This window comes from Phoenix dactylifera, chromosome 13, assembly GCF_051530095.1.
Source record: "Phoenix dactylifera cultivar Ajwa chromosome 13, Ajwa_hap1_PhDact_Kaust_v1.1, whole genome shotgun sequence".
Lineage (NCBI taxonomy): Eukaryota > Viridiplantae > Streptophyta > Magnoliopsida > Arecales > Arecaceae > Phoenix > Phoenix dactylifera.
The window spans coordinates 3,883,727-3,899,949 of NC_143202.1; the positions used below are offsets into that span (position 1 = coordinate 3,883,727).

The 16,223-nt window shown below is 40.1% G+C and overlaps 1 protein-coding gene and 1 long non-coding RNA gene across 4 annotated transcripts; both read left to right on the forward strand.

The window, feature by feature from the left end:
• Positions 1 to 889: 889 nt before the first annotated feature.
• Positions 890 to 7,953, forward strand: LOC103718313 (uncharacterized). The gene is made up of 2 exons (XR_015972751.2): positions 890 to 1,053; positions 4,528 to 7,953. It is a non-coding gene; the product is annotated as an uncharacterized LOC103718313 (long non-coding RNA).
• Positions 7,954 to 11,449: 3,496 nt separating this feature from the next.
• Positions 11,450 to 15,762, forward strand: LOC103718314 (transport inhibitor response 1-like protein Os04g0395600). 3 transcript variants are annotated; one of them, XM_008807065.6, is made up of 4 exons: positions 11,673 to 12,745; positions 13,151 to 13,646; positions 13,733 to 14,553; positions 15,289 to 15,762. In XM_008807065.6, the coding sequence occupies exons 1-3, from the start codon at positions 12,294 to 12,296 to the stop codon at positions 14,510 to 14,512; spliced, it is 1,728 nt and encodes a 575-aa protein (XP_008805287.3). In that variant the 5' UTR covers positions 11,673 to 12,293; the 3' UTR covers positions 14,513 to 14,553; positions 15,289 to 15,762. The 3 variants fall into 3 exon arrangements, with proteins under 3 accessions (XP_088566122.1, XP_008805287.3, XP_088566123.1); XM_088709997.2 differs by having other exon boundaries at positions 11,677 to 12,745; positions 15,075 to 15,762; XM_088709996.2 differs by lacking the exon at positions 15,289 to 15,762 and having other exon boundaries at positions 11,450 to 12,745; positions 13,733 to 14,765.
• Positions 15,763 to 16,223: the final 461 nt, after the last annotated feature.

The following is a 16,223-nucleotide window of genomic DNA, read 5'->3' on the forward strand; positions in this document are numbered from 1 at the left end:
GAATATTTATTTGGATTTTCACTTTATAAGAAAGAGAATATGCTAATCAGTTTTGATTTCAGTTTGGAGCTCTTTTCCTTTCTTCACCCTCAATAGATCTAAATTTGAAGACAAGATTAAAGGTAGCAATCGAGTTAGATCAGACTAAATAGATATAGAATTAAATATAAGCTAGGGTCAAAATTCTATCAACCTGAATTCAATCTATTCATTAAACATGCAAGAAATCTAGATCTGAACCTGACGGGCTAACTAAACTTATTTATGGGACAGAGGCCCACCCAAATCGTTCAAACCTGAAGCCATTTGGGTGAACTTGAGTTAAAAATTTTAGGCCTCACGGGTTAGGCTGGGTTTTGAGAAAAAACCAGATTAATAAGTTGGCCAAGCTTAGGCTTGGATTAAAGCTCTACCCAACTTGATTTTTTTTCTTCTTATTTTTAGATTTATGTTTAATATATTTATAAATTTAATTGATAATTATTATTGATATGTAAATTTAACAGTATAATAGGCATATTATAGGTTGCTTACATTTATTTATATTAAACAATTTTTAAAATATTTTTTAAAACTTTTATTTATAAAAAATAATAAATTGGTCAGGATATAGCCCGCGGTTTGAGGCCGATATAAGAGCCGCTTTGTGTTGATCTTTGGGCAAAGCCTGATCCGGCTTGGCCACGGCGACGAAGCCGGCGATCGCAATGGGCATGCCGCAACCGATAAGGGGAAGGGCGTGGTGACAGCGATGGACAAGGGGAAGGGGAAGGTCGTGGTTGAGGAGGAGGAAGAGGACAGTGATTTCTCGGATGATCTGCTCGCCGAGGTCGATCTCACGAACATTCTCCCCTCGAGGACGCGCATGGCAACTGTGATTGCGATTAGCTGACATGAAACGGAAAAGAGGTAACTTTGATGGAAAATTCCTGGCTTTGTTCTGACTTTCAGTGTTAACTCTGTCATTTGGAATGGGAATTTAGATAAAGTTGGGATTTTTGCCTGATTGGATGCAATGTCGAACAAACACTTGATAATCAGAATGACAAACTGGTAACCCTCTTTTCTTGTCTGTCTACAATTTTAGGATTCATATTTTGTCAAGGTTATTCGATAATCAAATGCATCAAAAGAAATAATTATGTTGGATACTTGTTTGCTTTAGGATCGCTTTGTTATTACTTTCAGGAGGAAATGATTCAGCCCATTTCTGTTCTTATGAGATATGATGATGCTGAATGCAGTAAAGTTGGCTAAATGCTTTATTTTAGTCCATAGTAGAGGAAAGATATTTAAGCTTAAGTTTAGTTGTCATATATTGATGGCAGGGCATGATTCGGGTTGTTCTGTATCTTATGGTTATTAGTTCTGAAGTTATGTTTGTTGATGTCCTAGCATTTGGGTGGAAATTTGCTATCAGCAATCTTCAATATTGTTAGGACCTGATGGCATATAACTATGGGAAGCTTATGAGACATACAAACCACGATGAAATATAAGCTTCCAAACACTATACAGCAAGAAACGAGACAAGATAACCTTATAAAAATTCTATGTAAACTTAAATTAGTTATCCACTAACTTGTGATGTTCAATTTCTCATGTGAGAGGCAACACACTGAAGATGGATAACATTTTGAACTCGGGCAAAGATGAGATAAACTCGCCATATGATCAGGGGAAATGACTATAAAGGAAATTTGTCTAACGGGGGCTTAAGAAAAATAAAATCTTCATGAGCTGAAGGTCATTTAGGTACTGTAATATTCCAATTATCTCTTTTTACTTCGATATTATAGTCTAAAAGAGTTTCATCCCTAGCCTAGTGAACAGTTGCATCAAGAACCACAGCATTCACGCGACAGTCCAAGAATTTTATCCCAATTCTAGAGATCAACCGTACCCAAAATGGAAAAGATTAGTGAGTAGTTGCATTCAAATTCCTTGGGGAGGGGAGATTAACGATAAGAAAATTGTAGGAACTTACTGACTAGTGGTTTCAATGACATGACAATAACTTGATATTCTAAGAGTATGGTGTCTAATGTACAGCGGTTGAAATGCCACAGCCAGTTAACACATCTATGAGAGCATCCCTGATGACTTTTGTTCAATCAAAAGTGAATAAAGAACAAATGAATAAAAATTTTAGATAGATGTCAGATAATTAACATTGTGGCTCATGAATTTAAAAGTGGGGAGGGGGGGGGGGGGGGAGCTAAAGACATGTTGGATACTTGGAAGACAATTACTTGGTTTACAATTTAGTAGTTAAGGACATGCATAGCTTTAAAAATATATCACACTTTGTATTAAATTGTCTCGCTTTTATGTCACTTTTTTTTCTTGAAAATTATGACTTGTTTTAGAACCTTTTTTATCTTTTTTTCTTTTTGCGGTAGAAAGAGGCCTGCAGGCAAAGGGTTATGGAATGGAGGACAACTTTCTCCAAATACCTCTAAACTCTAACTCTTAAACCCTGATGAAGGAGGGATTTGAGCCTAGGTCTTTGTTATATGCCCCCACTAGACTTTACTAGCAAGGTAAGCTGGCAGCTTCTTGTTTTGGAGACTGCTGATTGCATGTTTTCAGATGTAACAACTGTCACATATCTTCTCCTCAATTAATTACTTCTTACCAGTCGGATATTGTTGTACATGGTATTGCTCTTGTCAATTATTTCATTTCTCAATTACAATTTAATAAAATCCATGAGACATTGTCACTATGCAGAAGGAAAGAGCATCTTGGTGCTTGATCTGAACCGTATGTTAGAATGATAGTCCATGGCTTGTCAAAAACTCTAGGTTTTTTCTTTTTCTTTTTTAAATCACCCTCATTGGTTCCATGTATTTATCTTGATCTAGATTGTGGACTTGATCTCTCAATCTCTCTCTCTCTCTCTCTCTCTCTCTCTCTCTCTCTCTCTCTCTCACACACACACACACACACACACACACACAAAAACTTACACTCACACCCCTCTGTTTCTCTAATCTTCAATCATTCTTTTTATCTGAACATGACCATAATTATAAACAAGAAGTCTTTTTCTAACTATCGGGGTTGGCTTCATAAATTCACATTCACCGATCATTCTGAATAAGGGCTGTCGACAAAACCTCATTCTCAGATCATTGCAAGCTTTTACATGCCTTTTTTCATGTTTTCCTCCCTATCTAATCTAATTATAAAATCCATATCCTCATGTACATCAGAATTTTATATCTTTTTGTGCCTATTACAGATTTGCAATTTTCTGATCTAAACCAGTAGAGATAAGAGAGAAGAGGATGATAGAAAGGCACATTCTGGATGGATTGGGGATGTTATATTTTATATTTTTTTCCCGATATTTCAGGAACTTGGTGATGGATGGCTTTCTTTCTTGCTTCTATCTGTATTAACACATAAAATTGCCAGCTCTATCATTTCTAACTTTGCAATCAACAACTTCTATCAGGCAACTTCTAAATCCAATGATCTTTTAATTCAGAAAATGCAAAATGATATTCTGTTGAAATTAGAATATTTGAAACATAGCTTGTGAGGTTTTACTAAAACTCATGATCAATGCAATTCTTCACTTTTATAGCAGCAAGACAATATATAACAGGATGACCCAGACCTAATTCAGCATATCCATAGCATGCATGCAAATTATTATCTTGAATGAAAGACAACTAGCAGACGTAAAACAGGTGATTGGTTATATCTGGCAGATCCTTTATGTCACTGCATCTCTCTCTATAGAGATGAGAACTATTTGTCATGTTTGTTATGAGGAACTCCTGAATTTTAATCGCTTGTTTCATAATGAGGATATTTCACCTAGTACTCTGTTATACCATTTACTGATCTATGACAACTTAGTATGATTGTATATTAGCCAGTTACCGCTTTACCTGATGTGGATATCATGTATTCTCCATCTCTATACTCCTGTATATTCTCCATCTCTTTCATTTAATGTTAATACCGCTATTGTTAAGACAAGGATTCAATCCAGCCACAGGTTCCCCTACGGCTACCTTGTTACGACTTCACCGACATGAGAATATATTGGAACATGGCTTTTTGGTGACAAGTCAACATATCCCAAGGCTACACTAGGATCCATGTATTAAATATTTGATTGATTTGCTTAGAAGTCACAGTAGTCTTGAACAGCTTCTGGTTGGGGGTAGGCCTAGACTAGGAGTCGCTTGTATGGTAGGCTGTCTTATTTAGATATATTATTTTATTCAATATTGTTTACAACATGGCCTTGCTAGGATGTCGCGGGTTTGATACATGGAGCATAAGTGGTTGGGTGTCTCAATCCACTGTTATGTGTTGAGTGTGTCAAGCTACTGTGGTGCTTATTTGAACTTATTGTGGTGGTTAAATTTCTTGCCACGCTAGAGACTGTCCTATACTTTGGTTTGATAGTGATTTCAAATTCACACCATCAATACTTGTCGATGACTCTTATGGTTGAGTTTTAGTTGCTTAATGATTTGACTTTCCCTGTGCACGAAATTGAAGAGAAGATGGCAGGTGACCTTGCTGGGTTGTGTTTCCCAAAACAACTGGGGCTCTTTCGCTCTCAGGTGTCTGTGATTTCACATTTTTGACAGCAATTCTCTTTTTTTCTATGTGCTCGTTATTGTTCTACAATCTTTTTAGAAGACATATTGGGTGATCTTCCTGTTATTTCACCCTTTCTGTGTATTAGTGGTGTCAGTGAGGTTTGATTTGTATACCGTGCTTTAAAGTTGCTGGGAGCGATCATTTATGTTGTCTATAATTATATCTCTTATATTCATCTTCCAATGATTGTGGGCATGTTTATGACTCCAGATATTTCAGAAACTGAGTTTGATAATGGGCACAAAAGAAAAAATGAATTTGAGAAAAACATGTTCAAGAGTGGAAGTCATGGTTACAGTATAAAGAAAATTCATGTCATTAATCAATGATAGGCTCTCCCCACCAGAAATTGCAGATTGGTCCAAAGCAGTCACATCAGATTGATTTGATAAATGGTAACTACTGCAAGGAAAAGGTGCAGATATATCAACTGATATCAAGCCATACAGACCAATATATTATTAGGGATCTCATGGCTGCTAGTTATGGAAACAATAGGCATACCATTTCATTCCCTCTTTTTTTTTTTTGCAAAATGAAGGACCTTTTGAAAAAGGTCAGATATCTATGCACAATATCCTGCTCGATTACTGTTGCCCAATATGTGATGGAGAACTGGAGGAGAGGATGAATGGTGGGATTTACAAAGGATATGTCAATATAACTAATTGTCTACAGGTAGGGAGTGATGGCAACACTTCTTCTCTCACTTTCTAGATGTGTTCTTTGCTTCTGATTTAAGGTTTTGACAGAGATAAGATCGAAAATGGTTCTGAACTTTTCCTCCTATTTTCAATTCAATCTTCAATCATTTCCAACTAAAGTAGCCCCTCATACCTTCTTTTGTGTTTTTAGAGCTTTATTATTTCCTGGTTGATCCCAAACAGAGTGAAAGCTAGAGGTGAATAAATGCATGAATTGCGATTAACTAACTGTTGATTGCTTTATCTTTGATTTCTGAAAATAGAGAGAATGATGCAGAGTAGTTGAAATAGAAATACAAGCTGATGTAGAAGGTTGATGGATTTAGGCACTGTGAAGCTTTGTTTGAGCTATCATAAGATGGGATGTAGCTTATGAGCTATTGGTAATGCGAAAATAATGTAACTAAGTATTTGCAATCCTAGAAGGGCAGGGTACCCGAATAGAAGGGAACAAATTTCATACAACACTCATGAAAAAGAGAAGATTTTAAAGTAACATTTTATTGTGAGTTCAGCAAGCTTTGCTTTTGTGAAAAAATATTAGTCATTATTAGGATCATGCTCTTAACATGTACTCTTGAGGCTTTTTTTTTAATGATTCATTTCATTCTCAAAATATTATTAGTAGGCATGCTTTGTTTGTGGATTTAGAATCTTTAGGTCCAACATCAACCATGTATCATTATCAAAATGCATTCTTTGGCCTTCCAAAAATTGAAAAACAAATAGGAACATACGGTGGTATTGTGACACCCAACTCCTATAAGACTCTCAAAGAGTCTATTTTTGACTAACGTATTAGTTATTTCAATGCTTTGGAGCCGGGCCGAGCAGAGTATGTTCAGCTCACTAGCTCTAACATATTAGGGTAAAAGAGAGTAACAAAGCAGGTGTATAGCCCAGAAAATAAAGAAGAAGGCTCTTTTGGTCGAATATGAGAAACTTAACAATAGTTATCTTGGCTAGAGAAACAAAACAAATACCGGTCGGAGTTGGAGAACTACTCATAGATGGATTTTTCCGGAAGGATGTCTTTCTAGCCCGTAAAATGAAAAGTAACTTGTCAAAGCGGTTAGTTCTTATTTCTAGTTAGGCAGCTAGTCTTGAGGCAGCTAAGGTGTATGATCAATTGTGAGTCTCTGAAGATGTACAGAAGGATAATTTCAATATCATGATCTATTGTCAATCCCATTATCAGAGATTCCTTCATATTCCACCTCTTTGTTGACTTTGACAAGGGAAAAAGAAAGAATGGTATAATATCCATTTTTTGTGTGTTAGGAACACAATATCGAATGTGATTAAGAAAGAATAAAAAAAAATTGTGATCGGATGGTTCTGTGTCAAAAGGGACATTATAGAGCCATAGCCATTGAATTCCACAATTGTCAATTGTATATGGTTTGGACTTCAACAATCCTTAACCAGTGTGATCAAAAACGAAAAAAAAGTTAAAAAGGAAAAGAGAAGAGGAAGAGGAAGATAAGCTGCACTTTTTAAGCATCTTGAAAAGTTGAAATTCTTTTTGACTTGTGAGGTATAGATTGATCAAAGAGAGGAACAAAATCTTTGCAGCATCAGAATTGGACCACATTGTTTCTTTGACATCAGATTGCACCATAGTGGCCTTGTTGGCCAGTGAGGTGGACCGCTGTACAAAAGCCTTGATCCTTTTTGCCCTCTCATGGCATTGAGGGAGTAGTTGCAAATAACTTTACAGTGAATAAGATCTCTTAGTTTAGTTACAAGCTCTAATTTCTTAATTTCTAAAGCTGCTCTCCACTTGGCTTCTACTTTTCTCTTTGACATCCCTCACATGGCTGCAATTCTACCAAATGATGTTCAAGCGGCATGAATTAAGCCTTTCACAAGCTGCTTAATATTGCGATATTTTACGATAAGTATACCAATGCTTTTGTGTCACGTAATTACCTTTCTTTGCCTAAACCCCCTCCTTTTTAGTCGGCGGCGGCCCCGGTCGTTAGGCTGTAGGTCATGATCAGATTCCGGCCACCATTGCCTCTCGATTCCCCTACGCAACCATCCAATGAAAGACAAAAAGGAAACAGGTCAGGCACCATTTAAGCCCCTCCAAGGGTCATGATCCTTACCAACTAAAGATGCTTGGCTGACCCATCAAACCATGCCCTCACTATATTTATTGCCTCTAACCACATGCTTGCAGATTTCTTTTGGTATCCTAGTCTTCTTGCCCAATGGTGTTGGAGCTTTTGAAATCTTCAAGCAAACCTTCGTATGCATCTAAAGCCCAATTGGATAGCTTATATATTAATCATGGCCAATATTATTATTTTATCGTTTGTGTTGGCAGCCCACCACAAATAGTTATCCAAGTGGCCATTCCATGTAATAGGGTGGTTTGCTTATTGTCATGGACTCACCGCTGCAAAGCTTAAGCTATTAGGAAGAGAATAAGCTCACGCTAATAAATTCATGGGGCATCCTTTTTTCTTTTATTAGTCAATGTGGAATTATGATAATCTCCTCCATCTAATCTTCTGATGCCCTCATTATGGTTAGCTCCTACTCGAGAGAGAGGGATCCACCCATAGCTCAAGTCCTAGTTGACCTTACTAGATCTTTCTCGATCCTAGTATATTCCAGCGGAAAGCTCCAATGACTAATAAAAGTTGAGAGGCATAATGGTCAATGTGGTACTTAGCATGGACTTGCAACCTAAAACTTAAACTATTGAGAGAAGGACCGATCCAGACTAATAAATCCTTGTGGCTGGGTTCTCAAGTCTAATTAATTAGATTATAAAATGGAATAAGAAAGGGAACTAAAATGATTATGGGTAGCTGCAAGAAAGAATGGAAGGTTATATAGTCACATTTTTGACATGCTTCTTTACATACTCATTTGTTTTAGTTCATTTGGCTGGGTGTGGATCTGTATTTTTCCATGCTTATGGACTTTGATATGGAGAAATTTAGGAGTGGAATGAAGGATTAAAAAAGGAAAAATCTTTACTGCAATTTGCTATATCTAAATCAAACAAGCCATAATATAAATAGGTCGAAGTTCATTCAATGTTTTCCTCTCTTAATAATAGTAATAATGAAAATTTTCATTTAGTACTGCAACCAATTAGATAACTGTTCCAAGATTTTGTTCAAGGATATTGGCCAGTGCAGTCAAGCTACAGACTTCATTACTAACTTTTGAGGTTGTGGTGGTTGCCGACTTCCACCTTACATGAGATGCCATAGACTTTTTTATGAGGTGACTCATGACAACATCAAAGTTTTGAGGTGGCAGGATCCTCATTCTCTATAATCCTTACTCTTGATTGGTCTCCTTCTTGATCTGTTATTTACAACCAACAGCCCACTAGAAATTTAAATTTTAGTATTTTCTTAGAAAAACAATAAAGCAATGAAATTTTGTTAGGTATTACAGGAGTGGAGATAAGCAAATAGACAATGCCTTCGACTTCCACTTATGTGTGACACCATCTTATATATGCTGCATACCAAATCATCTTCCTGTAATTTTTAATCTCTCTTTGCAGTCCTCTTCATGGGTGTCTAAGAGCACAACCCGTGACCAGTAGAAGACAACGAAACTAGAAGAGTACAAACCTGCCACACCCACTACAAGAATACCCAAACTCATCTTCTCACTATTGTATGGTTCCACGCTTTGCCAAAAAAAAAAAAAAATGGTTGGATCTAAATTAGGTCCAGGTGGACCAATCCAACCATGAACCAATATGCACAAAAGTGGAAAATAAAAAATTGGAAGAGGAGCAATACATGAATGTTTATGTATATTAGTTCGTGGTTGGACTAGTCCATCAGCCTAGCGGTGGAGCTAGTCCAATAAATTTTTTTATCATATTGCTTCCTTCCACATTTATGCATGGTATGGTTTTGAGGTGCCATTTAAAATGATTTAAGTTGCTAAAAAATATTTTTATCAAGCAGACAAGAGCACATGTAAACAAACTCAATCATAGAAAATCTAATATCTAATACAAAAGATGATTGTGTTCGAAAATTCAAATCCATTGAAGAGTCCTTATCTTTTACAACATCAATAGAAGTGCAAATAGGTTGGGTCGGATCGGATCATGAGTGACTCCGATTCAACCCGCTTTCTTATTTGAGTTCTAATTTTGGACCCTACCCAATTCAATAGAAAATTGAGTCGGATCGAGTCCACCACTATAATTTTTGATCCAATGGATTATTCGAGTCGAGTCGGATCTATGTATAATCCGGACCCAATCCAAAAAATTTGGGTCCGGGTCGAATCCGATTCGGGTTAACCCATCTATGATTTTATAACTTGTTTGCACAGTCTGCAGGTTCGGATTGGATCTGTCGTCGGATTGAAAATTTCAAATTATCAAAATTTTAAATAGGTCGGATCGGGTCTGAATTCAATAAATCTAGATCTGATCCGAAAAATTGAACAGGTCCAATTTTATTACCCGATTCGGCCCTATAAATTCTTCAAAATGGATTGTGTTGGATCTGAGCAGATGGGGTCGATCGGGTCGTGAGTCTAACACAATCCATTTACAGTCTTAGGCATCAACGTCACCCACCATGGCCCCCCACCTTAAAAGTCCTTGACCGTTCTGGGTGGCTCACTGGGTGCAACTTTCCGGGCGTTAGCAGACGGAGACCCCCCACCCGCTGGGTGGTTCTATATACACCCCCCCTATTGCTCAGGACACCCCCCAAAAATTAAAAAAAAATTAAATACTCTCTACACCTCCCCATTTGCTAAGGACACCCCTAAAAAATTAAAAATTCCTAAATTACCCCCCACCCTCCCCACCCCCTCACCTAAATTGCTCTCTACACCCCCCAAACCCCCCTCACCCCGCTCTTCCCCTCCAAAACACCTCGCCAACGCCCAAAACCCCCCCGTTCCCCCTTCTCCCTCTCGTCGCCGGCATTCTCCCGATCTCCGACCACCTCGCCGGCTTCTCCCGGAACCACTTCGCCGGCTTCTCCCGAAATTTTTTTTTTTCACGGTTCGTGCTCCGTTCGGCACTGGATCGCCGAACAAAAGGCTTCTGTTCGGCTGAACAGTGCCGGACAGAAGCCTTCTGTTCGGCACTGTGCAGCCGAACAGATCTGTTCGGTTGAGGGTTGCCGAACAGAAGGCTTCTGTTCGGCTGCCGAACAGAAGCCTTTTGTTCGGCGATCCAGTGCCGAACGGAGCACGAACCGTGAAAAAAAAAATTTCGGGAGAAGCCGGCGAGGTGGTTCCGGGAGAAGCCGGCGAGGTGGTCGGAGATCGAGAGAATGCCGGCGACGAGAGGGAGAAGTGGGAACGGGGGAGGAGGGGTTTAAGATGGGTTTGAGGGGTGTTTTTTTTTTTTCTTTCAAAACGAAACGGAGGAGGAGGAAAGGGGGGTGTATGAGAAAATTTCAAGGGCAATATGGTAATTACACTAAAGGTTAGTTTGGGTATTTTTTTTTTTTTGGTTTTTGGAAGGTGTCCTGAGCAATTTGGGGGGGGGGGGGGGGGGGGGTGGGTGGGTGTATATAGAACTACCCCCACCCGCTCCACCCCGTCATATGATTGGACCATAATAGCCACAAAAAATGACAAAAAAAAAACAAAAAAAAAACCACATTCTCTCGCCCACCGAACAAGACGACAAACCCACTCGCTGCCCACAATCGCGCAAAACCCGCCTCCCACCCTGTTCATCCACAGCCGTCCGTCCCACGTTCCACAATCTAAATATCTGTACCCCCAAATCCCATCCACTGTTCACTGGACCCCATCCAGTTCGCGTGATCCTCACCGTCCGATCTCATCCTCCTCAACGTGGCACGATCAGAACTTACCTCGTGCAGATCCGGCTTCCACCGAACGCGATATCATATTATTGGAAAGGAGAGCGGAAGGACTGTACTTCCTTTGGTCCTATTCTGATGTCACCACCACCACCCACTCTGGGGAACACTGCTCAAGTGGGGCCCATCAGGACATCACAGCCGTCCATCTTCCGTCTTCTCCGAATATTCTCCCCGGAAAAATTCATCAAAATTTCAATATTTTAATAATTTATGTGCTGTCACAACTAATCATTATAAACTTATCGATTCCGTTACTAACAAAATAATTAAAGAAGTCGCCCAGCCGTTGCATTTTGCGTAATTTTGAGGAAACCCGGGGGTATTTCTGCCGAAACGCGGATAAGGATGCCGGCGTGGATGAGATCGGACGGTTGGGATTAGTCCACGCAAACCGTCTGGTGGACCGGGCCGTCCGATTCGCGAACTGGGGTTGCCGGAACTAACCCGGGTTTAACTCCGGTTAAAACGATACGGAGGGTGCTGAAGAGAGAGAGAGTTTGGTGAAATGAGAGGAGGGGAGAAAGAGGAGAGAAGGGAATAGAACTAGAAGCTGAGGTTATTCTTCTCTTTATACCTCGTTCCGAGATCTCTTCTTCTTCTTCTCTCTCTCATTACTTTTTTTTTGATAAAATTTAGATCGAGTACTTGATTGGAGATGCAGTGACCTGGCCTTCTTCCGGATTTGTTTTTTCTTTCTGAGTATTTCGATGTCATCAGAGCGAGCTTTCCCCCAATATTTGTTCCGAATTGTTTGGGATGTGATCCGAAGCGGAAAGATGATTCTTTCCCTTGGTTTAGAGTGTTCAGAGGTCGATTTCCCGTGGATTTTTGTATGAAAGACGGTTTTTTTTTTTTACTATTTCTGGTGTTGGTTTTGGTGTCTCCATGGAGTAGATCTGGTTTGTTCGATGTAAAATAGGGGCGGGAGGAGAGAGAGATGGGAAAGATGGGATCTTACTTCCTATGTTCTTGCTATTTTAGTAGCTTTGGACGAATTTAGCGCCTTATGTTAGCGATTTTATCGTCTTCTTCTGGGAACCCTGATCCTAGAGAGGAGGGGGAAGGGAGTGAGAAGAAAAGGAGAGAGCTTTGGCGATAGTTTTCTGCCATGACTTACTTCCCCGAGGAGGTGGTGGAGCACATCTTCGACTTCCTGGAATCGCACCGTCACCGGAACACGGTGTCCACGGTATGCAAGGCATGGTATCGGGTGGAGAGGCTGAGCCGGCGGAGCGTCTTCGTCGGGAACTGCTACGCCGTCCGTCCGGAGCGGGTGGTTGTGAGGTTCCCCGGCGTGAGGTCGCTCAGCGTCAAAGGGAAGCCCCACTTCGCGGATTTCAACTTGGTTCCCCATGACTGGGGTGGCTTCGCCCTCCCCTGGATCGAAGCCTTCGCCCGGGGTTGCCCCGGCCTCGAGGAGCTCCGGCTGAAGAGGATGGTCGTCTCCGACGAGAGCCTCGAGCTCCTCGCCCGCTCCTTCCCCAACTTCAAGGTCCTGGTTCTCGTCAGCTGCGAGGGTTTCAGCACCGACGGGCTTGCTGCGATCGCCACCCATTGCAGGTGAGCTTCCTCACACCTCTCCGTTCATTCTCTAGTGGATAGGTGGGTTCAAAATTGGATCTTGCAGCTCTTGTATCGTAAATTGATGTAAAAATCGAATTTTTATCATGTTATATGCCTGTTTCTGCTAATTATTTAGTGTTGTTCTTTGATTCATGTCTCTCTCGCTGGATTCTGTTTCTCTGATCTGTGCGTGTGTGTGTTGAAATAATTTTCGTGTACTAATTTGGTATTCAATTTTTTATGGATCGACGCAGTATGATGTTTTTGTATGAAGTTATTATTTGAGAAACCATTTACTATTATTCTTATTATATAGGCAAAGTACAAACCTATGCAAACTTGGATTCTGGTTGAACCATAGATGATGTTCAGATGGTATTAAACTTTTCTTGTGGTTGTTAGGGTCCTTAGGGAGCTAGATTTACAGGAAAATGAGGTGGAAGATCGTGGGCCTCAATGGCTCAGCTGCTTCCCTGATTCCTGTACTTCGCTTGTGTCCCTGAATTTCGCCTGTTTGAAGGGAGACGTAAATGCCGGTGCATTGGAGAGGCTCGTTGCAAGGTGTCCAAACATCAGGACCTTGCGACTCAATCGTGCTGTGTCTGTTGATTCACTGTCCAAGATCCTTGCTCGGGCACCCCACTTGGTCGACCTGGGCACTGGTTCATTCACCATGGATCACCGTGCTGAAGCTTACCACAGGCTGATGAATAACTTCACTAAATGCAAGTCGCTGAAAAGCTTGTCTGGGTTTTGGGATGCTTCACCCCGCTGCCTTCCAGCCGTGTATCCCATTTGCAGAAACCTGACTGGTCTAAACTTGAGCTATGCCCCAGCAATTCAAGGTGCTGACCTCATCAAGCTGATTCGTCTGTGTTTGAAACTTCAACGGCTTTGGGTGAGTTCTTGCTGGCTCATTTCCTTGGAATTAACCGGGTTGCTATGTGTCAAAATGACTTAGTACTGGCTCAAATGCTTCTGCAGGTACTGGATTGCATTGGAGACAAAGGATTAGCAGTTGTGGCCAGCACATGTAAAGAGCTGCAGGAGTTGAGGGTGTTCCCATCTGATGTCTGTGGTGCGGGAACTGCTGTTGTGACAGAGGAAGGGCTGGTGGCCATATCCTCAGGATGCCCGAAGCTGAACTCCTTGCTGTACTTCTGCCATCAAATGACGAATGCTGCACTCATCACCATTGCGAAGAATTGCCCACATTTCACACGCTTCAGATTATGTATCCTTGATCCAGGGAAGCCCGACCCAGTGACTAATCAGCCATTGGATGAAGGTTTTGGGGCAATCGTGCAGTCATGTAAAGATCTAAGGCGGTTGTCATTATCCGGCCTTCTCACAGACCAGGTCTTCTTGTACATTGGCATGTATGCGGAACGCCTAGAGATGCTCTCAATTGCATTTGCTGGTGACAGTGATAAGGGAATGATGTATGTGCTCAACGGATGCAAAAATATGAGGAAATTGGAAATAAGGGATAGCCCATTTGGGGATGCCGCGCTTTTGGAGGATGTGGGGAAGTATGAAACAATGCGATCCCTTTGGATGTCATCCTGTGATATTACCCTAAGGGGTTGCAAGACACTTGCGGCAAAGATGCCAAGGCTCAATGTGGAGGTCATAAATGAAAGGGATGAAAGCGATGAGATGGAGGAAAATCCTAGTGACCTTCACAGAGTGGAGAAGATGTACGTTTATCGGACTGTGGCTGGACCAAGGAATGATGCTCCAGATTTTGTCTGGACGTTATAGTATTTGCTGGCATGGCTATATTGCGATTATGAGTCTATAAGGTAATATTATTGTGCTTCGTGGTGTTTTCTTTATTGTTCCATAGTGGTAGCACAATCTTGTTTAGACTTGTTTGTAGTTTGAAGTTAGGGTGGCTTAATACCAATCCCAGATTTGTAGCTTTTTGATATCTTTCTTCTAGAATTTGCTGTTTGTTATGATAGTTCTTAAAGGATCACGTTGACATTTTAATTAAGCATTTTTTTTTCTCTCCTATTGATTGCCTTTCTATCTTTCATCAATCTACGAAACTATAGGAAGTGAATCCTAGAAGGGAAAGAAAACAGCTACAATGCATTTGTGCTTAGTTGTGTTGTCATTTGATAGCCCTTAAAACACCGTAAAGTAATGGCAGGTGTTTATTGACTAACACCTTTGGAAGAGACCAACAATATTTAAAAAAAAGAGTGACAAAATGATTTTTGTAATGTATGCAAGTTACTTGTGAACACTGTATTGTTTCATGTCTTTTATAGGCCATGTATCAATTCTAATGTCTTTCTTCCCATTTGCTTCACTGCAGCTTGATTTTGTGAATACTTTTTAATAATTATTCTCAAACTGTTGCTCCCACCCACTACATTACAGAGAGTATGCACTTTCCATACCATTCTTTTGAAACTGTATAGCTGAATTGCTTCCAATCTTACCATTGCATTGCAAATGTTCAGCCTTTTGTCTATGAATTCCCATGTTCCAAACTTTCTACCTAACTTTATTTTAGCACTCAATACCAGTATGCAGAGCGAGAGATGGGAGAAGGGTGATTGGAGCTGATGCAGTGGGTAAGCTTGTCAGAGGGTATTGTCTTTTTTATAGTCCAAAGCCACATATATGCCCTCAACTGCAGCATTTGTTTTGAAACTCATCATTCCTTCCTTCATCTTTCTCTATGTTTGGTCACAATGCCCCTTGGCTTTTTTCTTCTTTTGCTCCCCGGTTGTTCCCAAAGATGACCAGCTTTTCTTTCACTACCCTTTGGCTTTTGGCTTTACCTTTGAAAGGCCTGCCAAATTCTCCTCTGTGCTCGTTGGACATATGCATGCGAATCTGATATTTCACCGTTTGAAGCTGGGAACAATTTATGCCTGGGCTGGAGCTAGGAGTCTTCTGTTTCAGGGACTTGCTAGGCTTGCCTTGCAGCAAATTATGATGGTGTAAACCATTCAAGTGTTTGTGAATGAATGCTAAGACTATTGTTTTGCACAAAAGATGCAATGAGCTCTTGAATATAAGTATATACATATATTAATATAATTAATATTAATTATATAATATAATTCATCTAATATAATTGAGGGTATTTTTTTTAAAAAAAATGATAATTTTAGGTTACCTCTACTAGGTAATCTAGTGTGGGAAAGTAGTCAGGATTTGTTTTACATTCTTTCTCAGAAAAATAGACAATGGCCTATTATTTATTTTACTATCTTTCTTATCTATTTTTCATACCGAACATGGGAATCTGACATTGAATTTATTTTTTCATGCTAATTACCCCAAACCAAGCAGTCTCTAAAGTTTTTGAAGCATGCGCTAATTGGCTACATTTATTCCGAATTTTCTGATAGGTTAAGCTCGAAACCAGCGCATAGATAGCTTGACCAGGAGAATATGTTTTGAGATTCCTATAATGTGCACATAAAAAGTTTCTCAGACCTACTAGCATTGG